This window comes from Marmota flaviventris, chromosome 7 (assembly GCF_047511675.1).
Source record: "Marmota flaviventris isolate mMarFla1 chromosome 7, mMarFla1.hap1, whole genome shotgun sequence".
Taxonomy (NCBI): domain Eukaryota; kingdom Metazoa; phylum Chordata; class Mammalia; order Rodentia; family Sciuridae; genus Marmota; species Marmota flaviventris.
The window spans coordinates 66,638,174-66,664,076 of record NC_092504.1 but is presented as its reverse complement, the minus strand read 5'-3'; the positions used below and the strand labels follow the sequence as shown (position 1 = coordinate 66,664,076).

The 25,903-nt window shown below is 34.9% G+C and overlaps 1 protein-coding gene and 1 long non-coding RNA gene across 7 annotated transcripts in view; one reads left to right on the top strand and one right to left on the bottom strand.

Annotated features, from left to right (window-relative positions):
- Lin54 (lin-54 DREAM MuvB core complex component) overlaps nucleotides 1-23,961 on the top strand; it is a 77,788-nt gene extending 53,827 nt beyond the window's left edge. For 3 of the 6 annotated variants that reach the window (XM_027939861.2, XM_071614387.1, XM_071614386.1), the window contains exons 5-13: nucleotides 3,610-3,826; nucleotides 8,932-9,005; nucleotides 9,163-9,360; nucleotides 10,886-10,977; nucleotides 13,542-13,613; nucleotides 14,515-14,617; nucleotides 14,776-14,913; nucleotides 19,035-19,237; nucleotides 21,040-23,961. In XM_027939861.2, coding sequence (XP_027795662.1) covers nucleotides 3,610-3,826; nucleotides 8,932-9,005; nucleotides 9,163-9,360; nucleotides 10,886-10,977; nucleotides 13,542-13,613; nucleotides 14,515-14,617; nucleotides 14,776-14,913; nucleotides 19,035-19,237; nucleotides 21,040-21,241 — 1,299 coding nt within the window. In that variant the 3' untranslated portion in view covers nucleotides 21,242-23,961. The remainder of the gene's footprint in view (nucleotides 1-3,609; nucleotides 3,827-8,931; nucleotides 9,006-9,162; nucleotides 9,361-10,885; nucleotides 10,978-13,541; nucleotides 13,614-14,514; nucleotides 14,618-14,775; nucleotides 14,914-19,034; nucleotides 19,238-21,039) is intronic. The other 3 variants (XM_071614390.1, XM_071614389.1, XM_071614388.1) reach the window with 2 other exon arrangements.
- On the bottom strand, nucleotides 13,705-17,291 carry LOC114096370 (uncharacterized). Its single transcript, XR_003583412.2, has 3 exons — nucleotides 16,644-17,291; nucleotides 15,246-15,304; nucleotides 13,705-14,809 (listed from the first exon to the last, which is right to left on the bottom strand). It is a non-coding gene; the product is annotated as an uncharacterized lncRNA (long non-coding RNA).
- Nucleotides 23,962-25,903: the final 1,942 nt, after the last annotated feature.

Genomic DNA, 25,903 nt, shown 5'->3' with positions numbered 1-25,903 from the left:
CTACAGATTCAGTTCAACCCCTTCAACATCCCAATGGCATTCTTCATAGAATGAAAAACAATTCTAAAAAAATCCTGAGGTTCATAAGGAATCATGAAGATCCCAAAGCCAAAACAATTCTGAGAAAGAGAAATCAGAGGCATCACACTTCCTGATTTTAAATTATATTGTAAAGCTATAATAATAAATCAGTATGGTATTGGCATGAAAGCAGACACATAGACCAGGGGAACAGAATGGAAAGTCCAGAAATAAATACAAATGTATATTCAACTAATTTTTGACAAGAGGACAATGGGAAGCAAACAGTCTTTAGTAAACAATGCTGGGAAAACTAGATTTTCACATACAAAAAAATGAAATTGGATCCTTATACAATGTACAAAAATCAACTCAAGATGGATTAAAGACCTAGATGTAAGAGCTGAAACTATGAAACTCCTATAAGAGAACCTAGGGAAAAAGCTCCTGGATATTGGCCTTGACAATGATTTGTTTTTGGCAGGGGGATATTGTACCAAAAAAAATCATGCTACAATAAAATAAATAATAAATGGGAATCCATCAACCTAAAAATCTTAGTAACAAAGAAGACAACAAATGAATTAACAGCCTACAGATTGGGAAGAAATGTTTATAAATCATATATCTGATAAGAGGTTAATATCTAAAATATATAAAGACCTCATATAATTCAATAATAGAAAAATAAATAACTCAATTATCAAAATGGAAAAGGGTCTGACTAGACTTTTCTCCAAAGAAGATATAAAAATGATCAACAGCCAGATATGGTGGCAAACACCTATAATTTCAGGTATTCAGGAGGCTGAGGCAGGAGAATCACTAGGACAGCCAGCAACTTAGTGAGTCCCTCAGCAATTTGACAAGACCCTGTATCAAAATTTAAAAATTGAAAAGGACTGGAGATGCAACTTAGTGATACAGCACCTTTGGGTAATCCCTAGTACCAAATAACAACAAAAAAAGCAGACTTATAAAAGGTAATCAGCATCATTAATTGTTAGGGAAATGTAAATCAAAATCACTGTGAGATGCCATCTCATGCCCTTTAGAATGGCTGTGAACAAAAAGTCAAAAGATAAATATGGTGATGAGAGAAGGGAATCTTTACACACTGGTCATTGGAATGCAAATTGATGCAGCCATTTTGGAAAACCATATGAAAGTTTCTAAAGAAATTTTTAAAACAAGCTGTTTGGGTTATTGCATACCAGAAATTCAGCTACTTGGGAAGCTGAGATGGGAGAAACACTTGAGTCCAGGAGTTTGAGATCAGCCTGGGAAAACAGCAAGACTCCACCTCAAGGCTGGGGATGGGAATGAGGGAGTGGGGCCACAACAACCATATGTCCCAGCAATCCCTCTTCTGGGCATATGACCAAAGGAAATGAAATCACCAACTTGTGTTCATTGCAGCATTCACAGTAGCCTATATATATATATTACAGTTCTAACTGTCCACAATGGATGAATGGATAAAGAAACTGACACTTTCACTCATACACTGGAATAGTATTTAACCTTAAAAAAGAAAAATCTTGCCATTTACCACAACATGGATGAAACTGGAGGACATTAAGCCAAGTGAAATAAGTCAGACATAGAGAAGTATTGCATGATCTCACTTTATAGAATCTAAGAAAAATCAAATATACAGATAGAGAATAAAACAGTGTTTGCCACTGGCAGCCATAGCAGAGGAAATAGGGAAATGTAGATCAGATGATACAGTGTAGCAAATATGTAGGATGAACAAAGTGTGGGAACCTAATAGAATAAAGACTATAGGTTTTATACTGTATTTGGGATTCTTGTTAAATTAAGATTTTAGTTGTTTTTACCCCAACAAAAAGTGGGCATTCATGTGAAATGATGAATATATTAATTGTCCCACCATAGTAACCATTTTACTGTCTGTATACATAACCTTATGCTGTATATCTTAAATATACACAGTAAAATTTATTTAAAAAAAAGATAATGTGTCTAGGTGTGGTGGCTCATGTCCATAATCCCAGGGACTCTGGAGGCCGAGGCAGGAGGATTGTGAGTTCAAAGCCAGCTTCAGCAAAAGCAAGGCTCTAAGCACCTAGAGACCTTGTCTCTAAATAAAATTCAAAATAGAGCTGGGGATGTGGCTCAATGGTCGAGTGCCCCGGAGTTCAATTCCTGGTACCCACCCCACCCCGCCCCCCAAAAAGAAGATAATGTGCCAGCTAAAATAAACCAGTCCCTGTACTTGTGTTGTGCTACACTTACCTTTCAATGTAGTTGCTAGATTTAAAACCAGTTAATGTATGTAGAATTTTTAGTACTTCCCCCAATGCGTACCAAATAGCCAAAATATATAAGTATATGCACACATATGTACATATTTGTGTGTGGGTTTGTGTGTGTGTATATATGGCAAGGATTGTATCTTGCACTATTGACTACTGTACATATTTGCCTATTGGACATATTTGCCTGATATTGTAAGTATGGTTATCTTTTTATTTTAAATCTGCTTTTTAGGGCCTCTGCCTAATGACAACATGTGAATTATTTTTTGCAAAAGTAATCTCCTTTGACTGCAGAGTTTTCATACTAAATGACATTCTCTTTTTTGTTTTTACCTGGGCTTTTATGAAAATGTTCAACAATTTCAGAATTCTTCTTTCATAAATAGTTATCTTCATGGCGAATATAGACTTCCTTCATTATATTTCAATTGTCTTTTAGCATGAGGGCTTTATGTAGAAAAGGTGGGGGACATAAACCTTTATAAAACAATACCATACAACAGTTCTTTGCTTTGGATGCCTGTGTGTTATATATTAGTCATAACATAAATTAGGGACATCTCAGAAGTCTAGTTAACTCAGCTTTTTTTTTTTTTTAAGCTTTTGCAGATGTCTCATCAGTTTTTGTCTGACTGAAGGAAAGGATTAATATTAAAATAATGTATTGACTGAGATCTGATTTATCTAAAATTGGTTAGTTTCTCTGTACAAACAAAAAACAATATATCATTTTGTTTGTACAAACAAACAAAATGGGGTAATTTTGGGCTGAATTTGGCATCTTGCTAGTGGGTATTGTGGTACATGGGGAGTGGGTATTATAAGCCTCTCAGAATTGACTAGACTTTAATAAGGGTATAGATGGACTTTTCTTTTTCCTTTAGAACATAAAATTTATTATGGTTAATTTGGTGGTAATACCTATATCTGTTTTTCTCTCTATTGAATATAGTGCTTAATTCTGGGAGTTTTAAAAATACTCCTTGTGAATTTTACCTGATAGTAACAAGACTGTGTAAGTTTTTGCAAATTAAGTAATATTTTCTTTATAGCAAATTTTCTGACCTGGAGTACTGAGGAAGTTGACTACTAGAAATGGAGGGTAGAACTCATTAATTTTGTTTTCACTCCTGTATTCATTACTATTCTTTTTCATTTCTCTTTGAACAGGTTGTTCTTTTCAACAGCTTTTGATGAAATACAGGAGCATTCTTTATTACTTGAGCAATCATCATAAGTTAAAAGAATAGGAAAGTTAAATCCCAGATTAATGATAGCCATGTTGTGTTGTATTGTTTACTAGGCAGTGAAATCAGCTGTGCAGACCATCACTGTTGGAGGAGTGAGCACATCACAGTTTAAGACAATTATTCCTCTGGCAACTGCTCCCAATGTCCAGCAGATTCAAGTGCCTGGAAGCAAGTTTCATTATGTCCGACTTGTTACTGCCACAACAGCCAGTAGCTCAACCCAACCAGTTAGTCAGAATCCCAGTACAAACACTCAGCCTCTTCAGCAAGGTTAGTAACCATTTTTTTTTTTTTTCCTAATAGTAATGGATGCTTTTAACATTATTAAAAACATTGGTCCTTTTCTTGCTGAAATTCTGATTTGATTGTGGCATTTCAGCTGATAGTTTGAATCAGCAGTGAAATAAAATCATAGTTGTATACAACTGTGGTATTGCATTATACTAGAAGTTGGTAGCTGGAGGTGTGCTATAATACCAGATAATCATAATTATTTATTTGTGATTGTCTATTTTGATACTGGTCTAAAAACCTACTATTGATGCCATTGGAATAGATTTAGATGGAACCAAATTATTTATTTCAGTTTCTGAGCTATGAAGCCCCTTGATAGTGTTGAAATAGGCAAGGGTATAAATAAGAACTTAATACTGTATTTAATTTTATTTTGAGTGATACTTATTTTGAATCTAGTTAATAAAAAGTTCTAAAATGTTCCATTAGTTTGTCTAGTTGTATTTTTTTCTAGAAGATATTTCTTTGTTTTCCTTCTGTTTTCTGTGTTTGTGTTTAACCCTCCTACACCTGATACACATACACAGACACATGTGTAACCTTTCTCATGTCTGTCTACTTTAAAAAAAATTGGTATGAAAGAGGGCTGGGGTTGTAGCTCAATGGTAGAGTGCTTGCCTGGCATGTTTGAGTCACTGGGTTCGATTCTCAGCACCACATATAAATAAGTAAATAAAAATAAAGGTCTGTTGACAACTAAAAAATATTGTAAAAAAGATTGTTATGAAAGGACCAGAATAGTTAATAGTTGAAGATCTAAGTTTTTCTTTGGAAGGCTGCTTTTTATTCCAGCAATGTAAAAATGCAACGGATGGCTAATGGATGACTTACTGTTTATTAGAAGTAAATAGGCTGGGGATGTTAGCTCAGTGGTAGAGCACTTGCCTAACATGCAGTAGGTCCTGGGTCCTGGGTTCTCACACCACAAAACAAAGAAGTCAGTAGAAGAATTAAAGATTAGTTGGTTCATCTTTTCATTTATTAAGTGATCAGAAATTTGGAGCTACCTACTGCTGATAGCTAGTTCAACTATAGGAAACTGTACAAGAAAAGAAACTTTCTTTTTCAAATCATTGAAGGGAGAAAAATGGAATAGACAGTATTTTAGTATGTGTTCTACCAAATTAGACATACCAAATTATACTTTCTAATCCCTTTTTTAAGTTGACATTGAAAGAAAATATTTATTGTAGCATTCTTAATGAGAGGAAAAATGAAACTTGCATATTATTGGCTAAGGGAGTCAAGTTTTATATTCTCTCAATACTTTAAACTTAGCAAGGACCAAGAGAAATGCTACAAACCCATCTACTTAGATATCATGCTGATATAAAGAAGTCATTAGATTCTATTGGTTATATATAATGTGTGTGTGTTTTTATATTCGTATAGTTTACTGAGAGCCCATTTCCCTGCGGTGCTAACCTTAATTAACTCATAAGAATAAGGCTTTGGTATAAGTGATCCAGGAAAGTGGAGAAATGGGTTGGGCTGTATTTCATAAGTCTGATGTATTTACTGGTACCTTTTTTTTTTTTTCAACTTTATGTCCATCTTTCTGCCCCTCTCTGCTTTTTTTCTCTTGTCCTTCTGGCAATCCCTATCCTACCCTCTGCTTCCTGGCTTCTTCCTTTTTTGCACTCCACCTTTAGTGTTGCTTCTTTGTTATCCCCTCTCTCCCTCTGCCTCTTTCCCCTTCCTTTCTTTATACTCCTTCTAACCCACTCACATACACAACCATCCATTCAGTTTCCCTAATTTCCACCTTATTTTTCTCTTTTTGTCTTTCTCTCCTGTCCCATAAAAGATTTGGCTGTATAAAATATGTTATTTTACAGAAATGATGACTATAGAGATACACTAAATAGTTGCTGTAGTTCCTCAGATATATTGTATCTTTCTAAGGATATAATTTCCTATAAAGGATTTACTTAAATGCAGAAAGGAATTAAGTTCACCTTGTATACTCCCCTGCCCTCCAGAGCTTTATAAAAACCAATGTTCAGGAGTTGGGGTTGTGGCTTAGTGGTGGAGTGCTTGCCTAGCATGTGTGAGGCACTGTGTTCAATTCTCAGCACTACATATAAATAAATAAACAAAATAAATGCCCATCAACATCTAAAAAAAAATTAAAAAAAAAAAAAAAAAAAAAAAAACAATGTTCAAAGGCTCTGTGTGTTAATTACTGACTTGCTGGCAGGCAGCATAAAAGGACCAGGAGAGTACTTAGTTAACCTCTTCAAAATGAAATCTACCATCTTGGCAAAGGAGGAAATCAACTTAAGAAATTTAAAAAAACCTCTAACACTTGCTGGTATGGTGTCTGAAGTTTGGAAGGAAGCTATTCTCAAGGATTGTTTAGAGTTCCTGTTAAAGAACAAACAAACAAAAAAACAAAACAGATTATGTCAGCTTTTATGAAATGTACAGTAGTAATTAGTAATGTACACCAAGGTGAGGAGGAGGAGGAGAAACATGAACTATTGACTTAATTATATAATATCCCTTTCCCTAGCTGTTTTATAGTGTTTCTGTTTTCTGACCACTTTAGTTATATAATAGTCCTTATTCCTCAGGTTTCTGTTAAAACTCAGTGTGCAGATACCGACCTATATTATCTCAAGTACTTAAGTTTTCTAGGGGTGTGTGTGCCTGCTCGTGTGTATATGTACGTTCATGAATGTATATGAGGAGGAGGCAGGGACAGTCCCCTATTTGATATGACAGGTCGGTCTGCATTATTTCTCTCGACCACCAGGAAGTTCCCACATTCTTCCAGTTGTTGTTATCTGTGTCTGCACAGAACAGTAACCGTCATCTTCAAGTATCAAGTAGTGGAAGGCCTCTATTCTCCTGTGTCCCACGCACGCATTTTAGTATTGCCGAGAACAATCTATAGTGGTTATTATAACTTTACTAACACTTCAATAACCTAAGGAGAATCAAACCAGAACAGAAACATCTTTAAATTAGATATCAGATGTCACTGTTCCTTTATTTCATAGTCATACACCCTTTGTATAACAACTTTATTGAGATGCAGTTTTCATCGACACCATAAAATTCACTCTTTTAAAGCATACAATGCTGGTTTTTAGTGTATTCAAAGTTATACAACCATCCTGCTAATCAGACCTGGAGATCTCCCACTCTTCCTGCATCTCCTCCCTAGTTTGTCACCTTGCTGCAACAGCCTGCTCTCTTAGATCAGATGTCTTTAAAGTTCTCTTCCAGGACTCTCTTGATTTGTCTTTAGCCTTCCAGTCTCCTTCAAAAGTATGAAAACCTCTTACTATCATTATAGTCTCTATATCCAAAGAAATCTTTGGATAGAATTTTTTAGTTATTGTTCAGAGCAGTCTAGATCCCATTATTCCAACTTTTCTCAGTCCAGACTCCAGGCCTTACTTTAACATATATTAAACCCAAATAAGTGTCCTTTCTATCTTCTTAAATCCCTCTTTCAGACTGTTAAAATGGCAATTGGCAGTTTTAAAAATTCTTTTGGTCCTGGACTAACCTTTTTGATCTCCTGCCAATCTTTCTCCTGAATGTCATCACATTATTTCTCCATGTCCGGTTTTGCTTTCTTCAAATCAGCTCATCCTCAAGTTTTCAGTTTTAAATAGCCATCATTTTCCTGTTTTTTTTTTTTTTTTTAAAAACTCTGCCATAACTTACTTTTTCTTTCACTCTACCTTCAATTCCTACAACGCGGTGGTTGGTTAGTCATGTTTCTTTCACTTCCACCAGGTCCCTTAAAACTATTTTTCCCTTTTCTTCCCAGGGCTGTCACCCCAGACCCTCTATTTTTACACTCTTCTGCCTGGTCTTGTTTATTACAACTTGATTATGTTTTACACTCTTGCTGTCATATACAGTTTCTTTTTGTGAATAATTTTTCTGTACTTCAGAATGTCCAGAAACTTCTCATTGCCTACTGAATTAAAAATACAGATCTCTACCTTAACATTTAAGGTCCTCGATGTCTCCCTTTTTGTATGTGTTTGTTTACTTTAACCCTAGAGTCTAGACAAACTGGTCTGTTTGCCAACATGTTGTCAGTATGCTTTGCAGCTTCCCAGGACCAAAGCTCTACTATTCCTTCTTGAGCCTGCATGGAATACCTGTGTGCTCTTTCTGCCACCTGCCCATTGATCAGTGCCAATCTCATAGCTCTGTGTATTCTTGCTTGCCATATTCCCATTCTCTGTCAGTAAGATGTGTATTTTCTCTTCTATGAAATTCCACAAAAGTTTATCATATTCTTTAATAGTATTTATTTTATTTGAGTATTTACCTGATCTATTTTACTAGAATGTGAAGTCCTTGAGTGCAGGTGTCTAATACTTTAGTTTCCCTGGAATACTGGCCATGATGCCATTTATATGGTAATAATGGTTATAGTAATAACTATGACAACATTTATTGAATACTTATTATTTGTTAGGCACTATTTTAATCAATTTTCATGAATTGATACAGTTCGTCCTTTACTGTTGAAGGTAGATACTCCCATATTTCAGTTAAGGAACAGGCAAAGAGAATTAAAGTCACGAAAGTAGCAGAACAGGGATTTGAATCCCCTGGTTCTTATGACTTTAGAACCCACATTTTTAACATTATGCCATGCTGCCTTTTGTATCTATTCTGTAAATATTGAATTCTACCAGAATGATATTTTCTCTGGTTTGAATAGAAACACAGCAATTAGAAATAGGAGAATAGAACAGTGTCGTTACCCAAGCTCATCAATGGTGATTCTTTTACTTATGAAACATTTCATTTGACTGGATTTAATACTGAATGTTTAAGTCTTCTGAATACAGATTGAAATATTTTTAGTATAATGTCTACAAATAGGTGGATAGCCTATAGTCACTTTTAATAAAAATTCTCAGGTAGATGGGGTAAGCAATTTGAAAGGTAACTATCCTGATTAAAGATTGCTCAAAATAGGAAGCAAGTGGAATTTTTCATGACTTGAAAAATAACTTGGGGGAGTGCAAAGTATTCTCAAGAGTTTTGAGTGTCGTTTTCTGTAAATAAATTATTCATATTTTCCTTCTTCTTTTAAAAAGCAAAGCCAGTGGTTGTTAATACAACCCCAGTGCGGATGTCAGTTCCATTTGTCCAAGCTCAGGCTGTCAAACAAGTAAGTTATCACTTCTTATCTTGGTTTCTCTCAAATGATAATTTATTTTTTAAATTCAAAGTTGAGATTTAAGTATAAGATACTGAATTGCGAAGCTGAAAATTTATTTTTGTGATAAAATTTGTGATAAACTGATTACAAAATGTCTTTTTTTTAGGTTGTCCCCAAACCCATCAATCCAACTTCACAAATAGTAACTACTAGCCAACCACAGCAACGGCTTATCATGCCTGCCACCCCACTGCCACAGATCCAGCCCAACCTCACTAACCTGCCACCAGGTACTGTCCTGGCACCAGCTCCAGGAACAGGGAATGTGGGTTATGCAGTGCTTCCAGCTCAGTACGTTACTCAGGTAGGTGGGAAAAAATGAAGTAATTGTATTTCATAGACCTCAAAATGATAATTGGGTTTAAGATGCCTACCACTATGACATTCTGAAACTACTCAAAAACAATATTAAAGTGACTTTTTCTAAAAAAATCTCAAACTGTTAAAACATCTGAGTTTTTTTCCTCTGTATTTTCAGCATTTAGAAATATATACACAAGGCTGAGCATGGTGGTGCATACCTATAATCACAGCTGCTCAGGATGCTGAGGCAGCCTCAGCATTGGCAAGGCACTAAGCAACTCTGAGACCATGTCTCTAAATAAAACACAAAATAGGGCTGGGGATGTGCTTAGTGGTCAAGTGACCCTGAGTTCAATCTCCAGTACCCTCCCCCCTCCACACACACACCAAAAAAAAAAAAAAAATAGAAATATACACATAAGTCAGAGTTTAAAAGTCAGACAGTTTAGATTTGCAAGAGTTCTGGTGAGAGTGCAAGACTGAAGATTTGAGAAAAGTTGAACTGAGAGTCAGCTGAGTCCAAATGAATTTAGAAAAGATTGTATATAATTAAGTTCTTTCATCATACACAAATATGATGACACTGACTTTTGCAGTTTATTTTCCAAGCACGATACATTTCTAGGTGACATATCTTTAGTTGTCTGTCCACCATCATCTGGTCATTATTAGGATTGAAGCCATGTATTATTCTGTTGGCTGACTTGGGTTGGGAGTGCTGCTTCCATGAAGCAGATAGAAAATTTCCTTTGTCATTTGAGGATCAAGTTAACTAGCACCATGTTCTAAACGATTGAATCAATCAACTCTGATTATAATAGAGGAAATAGAAACCTACAAGTATACTTTATATGAAATGTATTTTGGCGTAGGTTATGTGACCACTGATTTTAAAAAAAATGTTCAGAATTTTTATTATTAACATTTCTTATATTTAAAAATCAGTATAAAACAGAGGGCTGGGTGCAGTGGTGTACAACTATATTTTCAGCTTCCCTACTTTGGAAATTGAGGCAGGAAAGTTCCAAATTTGGGGATAGTCTGGACAACTTAGTGAGTCCACATCTCAAAAATAAAATGAAAAGGGCTGGAGATGTAGCTTAGCAGGAAAGCACTTGCCCAATATGTATGATGCCCCAGGCTTTATCCCCAGTACCACAAAATAAGAAAAAAGAAATAGGTATAAAATAGAAACTCAGTTATGCATGTAACTTCTCATTTTCTATGATTTGTAATAAAGGCACATTACATTTTTTATAGCCAATATGTGTTATTTTATTACTTTCAGCTTATTCATCTAGAATTTCCATAATTCTGACATAATAAAATAATTAATTATTTAGTACTGCAAAACGTTCATGTTATTTGTGCTCCTAGTGTTAGCTTTTTATATGAAATTCTCCATTATATTTTTTCTATTTTGGTAGGTGAATTTATGCTTCTTGGTAATACTTTATGCTTCTTGTACCTGAGAGCATTATTCATTTTTGCAAATATGATCTAAATTTCCCTTTCTTTACATATAGCTACAGCAGTCTTCATATGTGTCTATAGCAAGCAACTCTAATTTTACTGGAACATCTGGTATCCAGACCCAGGCAAGACTCCCATTCAATGGGTGAGTATTTTGAAAATATGTAAGTTGTTGGATCAATTTAAATGCAACATTAACTATATTTATTCCAAAATACTTCCAAATGATTTTTCCTCTTAAAGCCATGTGAGTACTTTATTTATTTATTTTTTTTTTTAAATTTTTTATTGTGGGTTGTTCAAAACATTACAAATTTCTTGACATATCGTATTCCACACTTTGATTCAAGTGGGTTATGAACTCCCACCTTCACCCCATACACAGATTGCAGAATCACATCAGTTACACATCCATTGATTTACATATTGCCATACTAGTGTCTGTTGTGCTCCGCTGCCTTTCCCATCCTCCACCCTCCCCCTCCCCTCCCCACCTCTCCCCTCCCCTCCCCTCCCCTCCCCTCCCCTCCTCTCTCTCTACCCCCTCCACTGTATAACCCTGAGGGTCTCCTTCCATTACCATGCAATTTCCCTTCTCTCTCCCTTTCCCTCCCACCTCTCATCCCTGTTAAATGTTAATCTTCTTCTCCTGCTCTTCGTCCCTACTCTGATCTTAGTTACTCTCCTTATATCAAAGAAGACATTTGGCATTTGTTTTTTAGGGATTGGCTAGCTTCACTTAGCATAATCTGCTCTAATGCCATCCATTTCCCTGTAAATTCTATGATTTTGTCATTTTTTAATGCAGAGTAATACTCCATTGTGTATAAATGCCACTTTTTTTTTTATCCATTCGTCTATTGAAGGGCATCTAGGTTGGTTCCACAGTCTTGCTATTGTGAACTGTGCTGCTATGAACATCAATGTAGCAGTGTCCCTGTAGCATGCTCTTTTTAGGTCTTTAGGGAATAGACCAAGAAGGGGAATAGCTGGGTCAAATGGTGGCTCCATTCCCAGCTTTCCAAGAAATCTCCATACTGCTTTCCAAATTGGCTGCACCAATCTGCAGTCCCACCAGCAATGTACAAGTGTACCCTTTTCCCCACATCCTCGCCAGCACTTGTTGTTGTTTGACTTCATAATGGCTGCCAATCTTACTGGAGTGAGATGGTATCTTAGGGTGGTTTTGATTTGCATTTCTCTGACAGCTAGAGATGTTGAGCATTTTTTCATGTACTTGTTGATTGACTGTATGTCCTCCTCTGAGAAGTGTCTGTTCAGGTCCTTGGCCCATTTGTTGATTGGGTTGTTTGTTCTCTTGTTGTCTAATTTTTTGAGTTCTTTGTATACTCTGGATATTAGGGCTCTATCTGAAGTGTGAGGAGTAAAGATTTGTTCCCAGGGTGTAGGCTCCCTATTTACCTCTCTTATTGTTTCTTTTGCTGAGAAAAAACTTTTTAGTTTGAGTAAGTCCCATTTGTTGATTCTAGTTATTAACTTTTGTGCTATGGGTGTCCTACTGAGGAATTTGGAGCCCGACCCCACCGACTGTAGATCGTAGCCAACTTTTTCTTCTATCAGACGGCGCGTCTCTGATTTGATATCAAGCTCCTTGATCCATTTTGAATTCACTTTTGTGCATGGCGAGAGAAAGGGATTCAGTTTCATTTTGTTGCATATGGATTTCCAGTTTTCCCAGCACCATTTGTTGAAGATGCTATCCTTCCTCCATTGCATGCTTTTAGTACATGTGAGTACTTTAGAGAAAAGTACTTTTCTATTTTGAAATACTTAAAATAGACAAGTTATAGAAATAGTCAAAAGAACTCACAAATTCCCTTATTCAGATTCATCAATTTTGCCACATTTTATTATTCTCTCATTCTGAATGACTTAAAATGATGTTAACTATTTTAAAAATTATGTTAGGTTCTTTTTTTTTTGTTATTTTTTGTTTGATAATCTGTTGATTACTACTTTTGCAATCAGTTTAGAATCAGTATTTAGTTAATGATAGGGAACCAGTTAATATCCACCATCCCATTCCTCTTCTACACACCCCTTTCTCCTCATTACCTTTTATAATTGAATTCCAAGAGTTCTGAACTGTTTTCAACCATTTTTGTTTTTTAATTTTTTTTTTCCTTTTTGTGGTATTCAGGATTGAACCTAAGGGTTTTGCACATGCTAGGCAAGTGCTCTACCACTGAGCTACATGCCCTGTTTTCTACTTATGCTCTCCCAGAAGATAGAATATTTTTGGGCGTTCTTTAACAGGTATTGATAACTTTTTAAAAAAATATGAAGAAGACAGGTGCAAGGCACACACCTGTAATACCCCTGGCTCAGAAGGCTGAGATAGGAGGATCGCAAGTTCAAAGCCAGCCTCAGCAAAAAGTGAGGCACTAAGCAATTCAGTGAGACTCTGTCTCTAAATAAAGTGCAAAATAGGGCTGGGGATGTTGCTCAGTGGTTGAGTGCCTCCAAGTTTAATCCCTAGTACCGCCTGCCCCCCCCCCCAAAAGAAAAACGAAAAAAAAAAAACCAACCCATATATAGAGAAGAACATAGCCAAATTTTAATAGAGATGGATATATCTGTTAAAATTTTATGTTAAAAGGGTTTTTATAGCTTGGATAATTTTCTAATGTATGTAGTTATCTTTAATTGATTAAAATGTATACCTTTTTTTTTAATATATCTGCATAGCATAATTCCATCAGAATCTGCCAGTCGGCCAAGAAAACCCTGCAACTGTACAAAATCGCTGTGTTTGAAATTGTAAGTGTTTTTACTGTTGTTTGCTTACTTGATAAAACTAGAAATGCTCTTAAAATTAAATGGAGATTATTAAAAATTCTTAACAGGCCAATTACATACAAGAAAGTAAACACAAAAGTGAATGAGCACATACAGCAGCATAAAGGAATTCTTTCATTGATTGAAATACTTTTAGAGTCTTTGCTATATACAAGTCATTGGGGCTAGGAACACAACTGCATACAGTTTATGTCCTTATTAATAAGTTTGATATTTATGACTTTTGTATTTGGTCTCTTGAGTGAGGTGATTATTTTAAAAATCTGAGTTTTTAAAATTGTTGGATGAGGGGCTGGGTTTGTGGCTCAGTGGTAGAGCGCTTGCCTCACATGTGTGAGGCACTGGGTTCAATTCTCAGCACCACATATAAATAAATGAATAAAATAAAGGTCCATCAACACTAAAAAAAGTTTTTAAAAATTGTTGGATGATTAGTTTATTAGCATTAAATCAAAAGCTTTGACATGAAACAATTCAGTGAAAAAGCATTGGTCTTCTAGAGTGTCTTAGAATCCAAAGAAACATTGCTATAGCTGAGTGAGTTCCACTAATTGAATGTAGCCAGTACATTTCTTTTCTTTTCTCCTCCCCCAAGATTTTGAAATAACTTATTTGAGGAGCTCATAAAGTCACATCTTTTGTGTTGGCAGCTGTTCTTAGCTGGACTAACAACAACTTAGTTGGACTAGGAGTTGGTGACTTAAATGTTGAGCCTCAGTTATGGCTGAAATCCAAATGTGTGGTTAATTCTGTAAGTAGGAAGCTCTGAGTACATTTTTAAAAGGCTTTCCTACATACATAATGCATTTGACAATTTTATTTAATAATGACTTTTTATCTTATACTGATTTTTACCTTCCAGGTACTGTGACTGCTTTGCAAATGGCGAATTTTGCAACAATTGCAACTGTACTAATTGTTACAACAATTTGGAACATGAAAATGAAAGGCAAAAAGCAATAAAGGTGATTGTTTTTTATTTCATTTAACTGATAAAAATCTCCAGTATTACCCATTTTTAAAGAACTCAATTGTCTTACAAAAAAATTAATTTCCTTTGCAGTATTTAAATTTAATCTAATGTGATTTAACTTTAATTTTGATATTTGATCTGTTTTGATAGGCATGCCTTGACAGAAATCCAGAAGCTTTTAAGCCTAAGATAGGGAAAGGAAAGGAGGGAGAATCAGATCGACGTCACAGCAAAGGATGTAATTGCAAACGATCAGGATGTCTTAAAAACTACTGTGAATGCTATGAGGTGAGATGCTTGTTGGGGAAAGTAATCTGTCTTTTGAAAAGTTTTAGAAAGGACATACTATAAAAATTTACTTTAATGTCAGGAAATCACCTTACCATTATAGTTCAAAAATATGCACAGTTAGTCCAAGGGCCTTGTTTGAGGAAGACCCTTGGGCTTATCATTACATATTGGGGTCTCAGCTGATTTACTGTTTCATAACTTCTTGATTATTATACCTGAAAGTATGCAAATTAGAGCACCAGTATATTGATTTTTCAATACAGATAATAATATCAAAGTGCTTCAGAAGATAGGGCAGTGGTTCTCAACTGAGGGACAGTACTACTTACCTCCACAGGCTTTTTGGAAATATGTGAATACAAAATAGCCAATCTTCCAGAATGAAATCCTGAAATAAAGGATTATCTTGATCAGAAAAGCCAGCAGTGCCCCTCAGAAAATATTGCTCTGTGGAAAACTAAATTATATTGAGAAGTTTGGCCAGGTGTGGTGGTACACACCTGTAATCGAAGCAGCTTGGGAAGCTGAGGCAGGTGGATTACAAGTTCAAAGTCAGCCTCAACAATTTGGCAAGGCCCTAAGCAACTCAGTGAGAACAAAATATAAAAAGGACTAGGGATGTGGCTCAGTGATTAAGTTCAATCCTTGGTACCAAAAAAGAAAAAATTTTAGTTGGCTTTATAAACATTCATATACGAAGGGAGGAATATGGACATTACTGGATAAGGTTCCGTTCACTGTTAGGTGCCTGGGTCCATTTTCACTGTTTCATTGTCACACCCAGTTGGCTGTTTTTATTTATGACTCAGCCATCTTCTCTGGAGGATGTAGTTTCTGCTCTGCTTTGATAGATGCAGTGTAAAGCCTCCCCTTCTTGCTTTAGACAAAATACTATAGAACTTATTATTTTAAAAATTTAAACATAACAATCTAGTTTTGCCTGAGATTAACCCTTGGTTACCATAATGTCTCTTGATGTGCTTGAAACTCTCTGCTGACAGTCTATTGGATTAGTTATTCCTACAGTTGGCTTTCTTCTTTTATTATTTTTATTCTTTCAAATGCCATTCTCAGAGGGAGACTTTTTTCAATGCTTTGGCAGAAAGCATAGCCTTGTACCACCATCAGTGGTTATACTCAGCATTGGTAAGGTATGTTCTGCAATTCAGTGCCCTCTGTCATACAAAATGTGTTGTATGCAAGATATTGTATATAGTATTCTAACTAAGAATAGCAGTGGCTAATTGACTCACTGTGAATAGTGATGTTGTAGCAGTTTGTACTGTCAGAATTTTGTCTGAAGTTTTGTTACGTTGACAAATTAATCTTCAGTTTAGTTGGGTTTTTGTCCAGTTGATTTCCAAGTGGACAATACATACATAATCCTTTCACATGCCTTCAGGCCTAGTTGATTGTATGAGTTGGCTGTCCATTGTTATTTAAATGATTGTGTCTTCTTGTAACCTGCTCACCCTACTTTGGTTGTTGGGGAAGGTAAATTAGCAAAGTCTAGAGGATTCCTTGTCATTGTCATTTTTCTTTCCTGAGCACCTTTGGTCTTAGTAAAACATTATCCCAGCTGGGGTTGTGGCTCAGTGGTAGAGCGCTTGCCTAGCATCTCTGAGGCACTGGGTTTGATTCTTAGCACCACATTTAAATAAATTAATAAATAAGGTAAAAGTCCATCAGCAATTTAACGAATAAAAAAAAAAAAGAATCCAAGTTACCATCATTGATAATTCTCTGCTCCAGGGCCAGGAATTTTCTTTCTTCATCATTAGATGCATATTAAGTGTTGCTTTAGTTGGAGTCCCAAATAAGCCTGTTAATTGGGAGTAATCCAGTGAAGCCAAATGAAAGGAAAGTGACCACAACACTCGGAGCAACCAAAAGATCTTTATTGCAGCAGTGCAACAAAGAGAAAGGAAAGAAGGAAAGAGAAAGAAAGAAAAGAGATGAACAGGGAGAGAGCAAGAGCAAGAGAGAGACAGAGCGCGCGTAAGAAAGATAAAGAGCAAGAGAGAGACAGCAAGAGAGAAAGAGCAAGAGAGAGAGGGAGAGCAAGAGTGAAAGAGCAAGAGAGAGGGGGGCCTGGCAGGAGGGAGTTTTTATAGCCCAAATCTAATAGGGCCTCAGGGTCTGCAAGCTGCCTTGTTGGCCCAAGGGGGGGTTAAGTGTTCAGCCTTGAGCGGGACTTGACACAAACAGGTGATAAAGGACCAGATAGAGGGGGGTTTGAGTGCGTGGGCTATCTTGCAGCCAACATCTGTTCAGCCTGCCCTGCAGACAACACAGTTCAGCCTGCTCTGCACCCAACACCAAACATATATCCATTGTTACTTTATTTATTGGTGTATTGTAAGAAAGGAGTAGAGTAAATGTGTTTAAAATCTGGTCCATTTACCTTGCTAAGTGCTATAGAGAGAGGATAGGTTTATTTATTTAAATCGATACAGGTTCACTGAAGAAAATGAGACTAAAAAAAAATATTCAAATTTTTTAGGAGTCAGGGAAATGTAAATAACAATGTGATTTCACTTTATGTTATCCCCAATCAGATTGGAAAATACTAAAAAATAAAAAGAGTTGGAGCATCCATTATTGGAGGGAATGTAGGACAGCCTTAATTGCTGATGAGATGTGAAGAGGTGTTAGTTACAGCTGGAAAAAGCAATCTGATTATATCTCTTAAAATTAAAATACATATATCCTAATCCCAGCAGCTCAGGAGGCTGAAACAGGAGAATTTTGAGTTCAGAGCCAGCCTCAGCAAAGTCAGTGAGACCCTGTCTCTAAGTAAAATACAAATAGGGCTAGGGATGTGGCTCAGTGGTCGAGTGCCCCTGAGTTCAATTCCCTGGTATCAAACAAACAAACAATAGGAACTTATATTCTTCGACCAGTGAGCACCATTATAAAGATCTGGCTTAGAGAAATAAAAGCATAATTTTATTACCCACCCCCCATCTTTGTATGCATTGTTTGTATTACCAGTGAACTGGAAACAAAACAAATATTCATTGATAGGGGAATGTATTCCCTAATAAAACATGACATATCTTACCAGGGGTTAATACCCAGCCATTAAACAGAATGAATTCTAGCTCTGCCAAATGACTGGAAGGGGATAGTATTTTATGAAGTGTTGGAGTATAAGGAAAACAAGATGCAAAAAAGTAGGTATATGATTCTGTAAAACAAACTAAAAAGAGAATTCTGTATACCTTGAGTTGGTATGTACATAGATCTAGGTTCTCATATAAATATATATTTTTACATGGATCTTCACACTAGATTATTAATTTATAGATTTTTGAAGCGTTCTAGGAATCTGAAGAGGAAAGAGAATTCAGTGAGGGACATATAAAAAACAGCATGTATGGCCAGGTGTGGTGGAGTTCACCTGTAATCCCAGCTACTTGGGAAGCTGAGAGAGGAGGATCACAAGTTAGTTCAAGGCCAGCCTGGGCAAATTGAAGAGACCCTGTCTCAGAAAACAAAAAATAAAATGGGCTGAGATATAGCTTAGTGGTAGAGTGTGTACACAAGCTTGGGGTTCAATCTCCAGGACTGCAAAAACAAAAATAACAAATGGTGATTTGATTGAGGTGGTTTAATTCTGAATGACCATCTTTTTTTTTTTTTTGTAATATTTATTTTTTAGCTGTGGTTGGACACAATGTCTTTATTTTATTTATTTATTGTTATATGGTGTCGAGGATCGACCCCAGGGCCTCAAACGTGCTAGGCGAGTATTGTGTTGCTGAGCCACATCCCCAGCCCCCTAAATGACCCTTTTTAATATTTTAATGTGTCATTCATAGTCCTTATGAAGAACATGGGCTATTCATGCCAGGAAGAAAATCTATATTCATAGTAGGGGGAAAATGGACATGAAAGGATTTGAACATCAACATTGTTTGGCCATTTTCAGACTTTAGACTACCTGACCTAGCCACCTGCATACTTAGCCCATTTAGTCATTGACAGAAATAGGTGCTTCCATCTAATCTTATGTCAGTTGATTAGGTAATGTTATTATTTGGTAATCTGACTGTGGAATCTACTTATAGTAATGTTTTTTTGTTTTGATTTGGAAACTTTTATAATTTTTTTAGGCAAAAATAATGTGTTCCTCAATATGTAAATGTATTGGCTGTAAGAATTTTGAAGAAAGCCCAGAAAGAAAGACATTGATGCATTTGGCAGATGCAGCTGAAGTAAGGGTGCAGCAACAAACAGCAGCAAAGACGAAATTATCCTCTCAGATTTCAGACTTACTTACTAGGCCAACACCGGCTTTGAATAGTGGAGGAGGAAAGTAAGTCAATATTTTTATCTCTTTTTATAGTGTTTCTCAAATATTCATTTTTAGTAAAGTTTCTCTTGGAGAGAGACAAAAGTTGAGTTTATACTTGTGGTTATTGAAAACCTGATTTATAAAATTTCCTTTCTATCTATATTTACTTTAAGGAATTTAAGGATAACAGAACAATCTCTTGTCAAATATATTGTACAATTCTAAATGCACAGTAAGCCAGATGAGGGGGCTTAGGCCTATAATTCTAGCAACTCAAGAGGCTGAGGCAGGAGGATCTCAAGTTTGAGGCCAACCTCAGCAACTTAGACCCCATCTAAAGTGAAAAATAGAAGGGGGATGGGGATGTAGTTCAGTGGTAGGTAGATAAGTATGTAATTTTTAGAATCTCCTAAGAAAACCAAAAATTTTATACCCCTTTCAGAATGTAATTATTCTATCCCCAGCATTTATCAGGGCCTGATGCCAATACAGTTTGCAGTTTGGACTTGGGTTTATATTTAAAAGCTTATTAGAGAATTTATTTGAGAAATTATTAAGTGGTATAAGCCTTCCAAGTGGGCTTTTATTTAAAATGCTTAAGTTGAAATAAAATCTAATGCTTATACAAGGAAGGCTCCTTTGTACAAAGTAGTTCAGCTTTTAGTTCTCTTACAACTGAAATATAATTTGCAAATGTTTCTTGACTGAATAAAGTGGAACTTAGTAGTTACTGTTATGGTATGGGTCCTTCCTGGTCTTTTAGTAAATCTTTAAATCAGATCTCCATGTGGAGATTAAAGATACTGCTACAGTAAAATATTTACAATATTTCCACTTGGGAAAATGTTTATGATATGAAGTGAAAACACAAAATTATATATTATAATTAAAACTATTGCTGAGTGCAGTGGTGCATGCCTGAATCTCAGTGGCTTGGGCAGCTGAGGCAGGAGGATCACAAGTTCACAGTCAGTCTCAGTAACTCAGCAAGGCCCTATCTCTAAATAAAATATAAAAAGGGGTTGGGGATGTGGCTCAGTGGTAAAGTTCCTCTGGGTTCAATCCATGATACCAACAAAACAAAACAAAAAAACTATTGTTACAAATAATACTATAAAGCTATACCAGCATGCTAACAAGCCTTTGTCTAATTATTTCCATCCTGGGATTCTTTCTTTCCTTTTACTTCTCTTGTAGTTCCCAAAGACTTTATAATGAGCACTTTTATTATGTTATATTACTAATTGTGTAATGTTATTGTAATATTAAGATTTTAAAATTTAAAGTGCTTCTTTGTACATTAAAGATTTTGGTAAAATTGTGTGACAACCTGTCATAGTGGTTTAATTTCAGGGCTGGGGATGTGGCTCAGTGGTTGAGTGCCACTGAGTTCAATATCTGGTACCAAGAGATAATAATAATAGAAGGGGGTATGGTAAAGTATTTTATTTTCATTATTGCCTAAAAGATAGTGCTTTCAATTCCCAATATTACTCATTCATTCAGCAAATACTCATATAAAAATGTCTGTGTCAGGATCTGTTCTGGGCACTGGAAAACAGTAGTTAAGTAAAACAAAGATTGCACTCATGGAACTTACATAGGTAGAATTACATCTTTTAGTTAACCAAATAACCTTGTCAAAGTAATCACATATTTTACCTTAAATGTTGTATTTCCCAAACAGTATTTTAAAGCACTTTAGGATGTGTTTGTGCTCGTTGTAGAACCTGGAATTGTCAAAGAGTCAGTACAAAAGGATGTTACTTTTGTAATTCAACCCCATCATCATCTCTCTCTTTCTCTCTCAAAAATCATTTCAGGTTGCCATTTACATTTGTAACTAAGGAAGTAGCTGAAGCCACATGTAATTGCCTTCTCGCCCAGGCAGAGCAGGCAGACAAGAAGGGAAAATCAAAGGCAGCAGCAGAGCGGATGATTCTTGAGGAATTCGGACGATGTTTGATGAGCGTCATCAACTCTGCAGGAAAAGCAAAAAGTGACCCTTGTGCCATGAATTGCTAACTCTTGCACAAGACTGATAAATGAACCTGTACAGAAATTTTAAGGATGCTTGACTGTCTGGAAGATAGTTTAACAATTACTGTATTTGAATTCAGTCCTTGTTTTAAGAGACCTGAAATTATAATATTGAAAGAGAAGAAATTTTAAATGAGGAAATTAGTACATTTTAAATCTTAGTTAATTCTATGCCCCTTCTAAATAGAATTTTTCTTTTAAAATTTTTTCTTTATTGTATTATATAGATTTTTAATTTACTTGGGTTTCTTAAGAATTAGATGTTCTATCCTTCTGATTCTATTGGCAAAGAACATTTATAAATTACTATGATATAATTTATAATGTATGGCGTTGTATGACTTTGTTCAGTAGAAAAAACCAAAGCAGCATTGGTATTGCCAAGTCATTCTTTGGTTCTAGATTTAGAATAAACATAGACAGAATGTCTACATAAACAAATTATGGAACATATTTGGACGACATCTTATGTTTAGAAAAGTGCTATCTTCTTAAGAAAAATTAGCTTTTTTAGGGTGAATTCTGGGATATGCTATTGTCACTTTGGTAAATTAGAAGGGGAAGTAATCCCCAGGCACACTTTTAAAATTAAAAGTTATATTTTCCAAAAAACAGAACAAAAGAAAACAAAATATTAAGGGACAGTAAGTGATTTTCAAAAGATGGGCAGTTTTTCTATAATGAGGAATGGCTAACATGCTGAAGGATGTCTCCATTGTCTTTCAGAGGTGGTATGTGTTTGAAATAATAAATTGTTGAAGTGATTGCTGGGTATTGTTAAAATGAGGTATGTGTGAATAGAAGTAAACATTATGTAGTGATAATGTAGATCCTCTCATAACTATCAAGTATAAAATTTGGCTTGAATGGAGATATAAGGAATAAAGAAGCTGTAAGAGAGTGAATTTAGGGAAAGATTTTTCATCTCTACAGTTTTCTTTGTAGACTTTTGAACAGAAAATTTTCAAACCAATACACGACTCTTAATTGATTTACTCAAATGGGCTGCCTAACAAAGCATTCAAAATTATAGTGGGATTTTTTTTATATGGGATGTTTAATATGCCATTATTTTTAGCCAGTGATTTGGTAAGCTGAAGGTACGTGTGTTTTCAGATAATTGTTGAAATTACCTAAATCATTTTCAGTAATTTAAAAACTCTATGAATTTAAGAGCCTTTTAATAGGACTCCTGATTTTATGACAAAACAATAACAACAAAAAAACCATGTTGGAATTCAGGCGTTTTGTTAGGTACTTTAATCCTCAGTAATTAAATGTATATGATCATTACATTTCCTACAAGGACTCTATAGTTGTATGTATTAAGTGTGTATATATGTTCATATGAACATGCAAGATATAGGCAATAGAAATTAAGTAATCCAGAAGAGGATCCGTTATTCATTAAAGTATCCTTCTTTTGAAATTTGGATTTATAAAATTATAGTGCAGTAACTTTAAATGTAGATAGTGCAAACATTCTTAGCACCTCAATCTAGTATGTCTAATTAAATTTGTATAAATGTAAATTACTGTAAGAGGATAAAATAATATCTAATGAAGTTATTTTTCAAAAGATTGCAATAAGTTTTTGGTCTGAACCTAAACTTTGTTCATTTTGTATATATTCTGTGTTAATTCTAATTGCACCATTGTGATGTGTATTTATATACAGTGTGCAGAAAATGTTTGTGAAATTTTGATTACAATTGTAGATTATGTATGATGGCATTGCTTAAGAATGTCTTGCTTGTAAAAATTTGAAGGTGCAATCAAATGCTACTAGTTTTTGATTTTCAAGAAGCTATCTAAAGAATTAAGCCTTTTTCTTCCTGTGTAGTACTTACTAAACAACTTTTTGTATTTAGGCATTTGCATCAAATTGCTGAACAAGATTAATAGCCACATTAATCCAACAATTTTAAAAGACTATTTGGGGAGGGTTGGGTATATAATTTTCTAGCTCTATTTACATCCCAAAGTAGAAAGATTAAATTTATATTTACTAGAGCTATTCAAATACACTTTTCTATATTGTAAAAACAGGATAGGAAAGTAAATCATACAGAAAATAAACATTTATACTATTCTGTAAAAAAATAAAGGTTTTGCATTCTTTCTTTAGTTTAATGCCACTTTTAACTATTTAATTGCAAGAAACCTTTTAAATTATCTTTCAAGTAAATTTGACATTACTTCTGAAAACACAAGCAAAAATTATTTTTGCCTAATTATCATTAACATAAATTGCTTTGAAATGAGAATGTGCTTTCTCCCTTTCCTGCTTTCTTCTAAGAGCAGAAACTCCATCTACTCTTTGCGTTTTAATGTATGATGTTATTATGATGACCACTTTTGTTTCCTTATCCCTGAAGAACTAAAAGCAACCTGTAGGTCTCATCTCTCAGAATCTTAATGCTACAAGTAAGTACTAAAACAATGAGAACATACTGGGTGAGGGAGGAGGTGTGTAATGTTTTAGCTTTCCCATTTTTTTTCATATTTAATGACAGACATTTTCTCAATCTCATGTAAATAGAAATACCTTTAGAAAAGTTTTCTATTTTTACTGTTGTAAAACATCATTAAGAAAATTAATGTGTCTTGTAATTGAAGCTTCAAACAGGATCTCTAGTCCTACGTTTGGCTATATTGTATCCCTTACGTATTTTTATATAGAATTCTGGAGTTGCCAATTAAAGCCAGTCACCTGAAGTCTTTAATACGGGGGTTATTTTCTATATTTATTTAAGGCTTTTTTTTCTTAAGACTTCTTTAATCCATATTTATTATAGATCAAATGTGAGCTTTTTAAGAACCAGTATCCATCCCCATCCCCCACAAGGCCTTACACAATACCAAGCAAGTTCCACCACTGAACTAGCTCGATCCAAGTGACTTTATAAAATGAAAGCTATAATGGCTTTTTGTGTGTGTCTATGGTGCTGGGGATTGAACCCAGAGCCTTGTGTGTGGGAGATAAGCTCTCTACCAACTGAGCCTTATAATGATAAATTTTTTTTAATTTAAATATTTTCTTCTCAAAAGTAGATTTTGTGAGAGAATTTAAACATCAGTTTAAAAAAATAGTAGTTTCTACTCAAAGGCAATAAATTATAATGTATATGCAAGAAACTGTTTATCGTTAAGATTACAGGGACTTCAATGAAACTAATTTAAATTGGCAAATGAAATATGTCAATATATAAAAATACATCATGACCAAGTAGAACTGACTATCCCAGAAATAAAAAGTTGATCCAACACTTAAAAACAATGTAATTCACTGAAATCAATATATTTTAAAAAATGAAATACTCATTTCAAATGTAAAAAATGACTGTGCATATAGAAAAACTTAGAATTTCTATCTCAAAAATTCTCCCTCAAAAAGGTACAGAAGAAAGAAAATTCAATACCCATTTATGATCAAAAAGCAACTCTCACAAATCGAGAATAAACCTGATAAAAAAGCTGGGCTGGGATTATGGCTCAGTGGTAGAGTACTCACCTAACATATGTAAGGCCCTGGATTTGAACCTTAGCACTACATATAAATAAATAAAATAAAGGTATTGTGTCCACCTACAACTGAAAAAAAAAAAAAAGCCAAAAGCTCACAGTACACATGGTAAAGACATGTTTTCAAAGACTTGGAACAAGGCACTCTTTCAATTCAGCAGTAGAGGTCATTGTACAAAGGCAAGGGGGGAAAAATGGCCCACAGATCAGAAATGAGTGAGACTATATTTGTAGATAATATGATTGCCTATGCAGAAAAGCAAAGAATTTAAGGAAAGCTACTAGGACTACCAAGTGAGGTTAGCAAGATCAATATGTAAAAGTCAACTATACTTGTGCACAGCAGCAATAATTTAGAAACTGAAATTTTAAAATTACCATTTATACCAGCAGAAAAAATGCATGAAATCCTCCTCCTCCCAAAATATATAAAGTCTGTATAGTGAAAAATAGAAATTACTGATAAGAATCAAAGAAAAAAGATAACACGATGCCCTTTTTTAGGATTGAAAGATTCAGTGTGCCAGCTTTCCCCCAAATGATCTACAGATTCAGCAGAACTCTGTGACAAAATTCTGGTTAAAATCCCTGCAGAGATTTCTGTAAAAATTGACATCCTCATTATACAATCTACATGGAAAAGGACAATTAGAATAGCTAAAGCATTTTTGAAAACAGAACAAAGATGGAGGACTTCCACCTGATTTCAAAAACATATAAGGGGGAATGCAGTTGTACCTCCATGGTAGAGCTCTTACCTAGCATGTTCGAAGCACTTGGTTCAATCTCCAGCACCACATAAAAGTAAATAAAGGTATTGTGTACACCTACAATTACAAAACTAAAAAAGAAAGAAAGAAAAGGCTAGAGTAAAAATACTCTGGTCTTGGTGAAATGATAGACCCATAGGTGAAAATCAGTGAAAAAATATTGAGTACAAAAACAACCATATACATATATAAATATATAGTAATTTTTTTGAGAGGGGTACAAAGGTTATTCAACAGAGAAAGGATAGGACAATCTTTTAAACAAATAGTGTTGGGATATCTATATGTCAAAATACCAATCTACCTGCTGGGCATGGTGGCAAATACCTATAATTTCAGCTGTTCACAACAC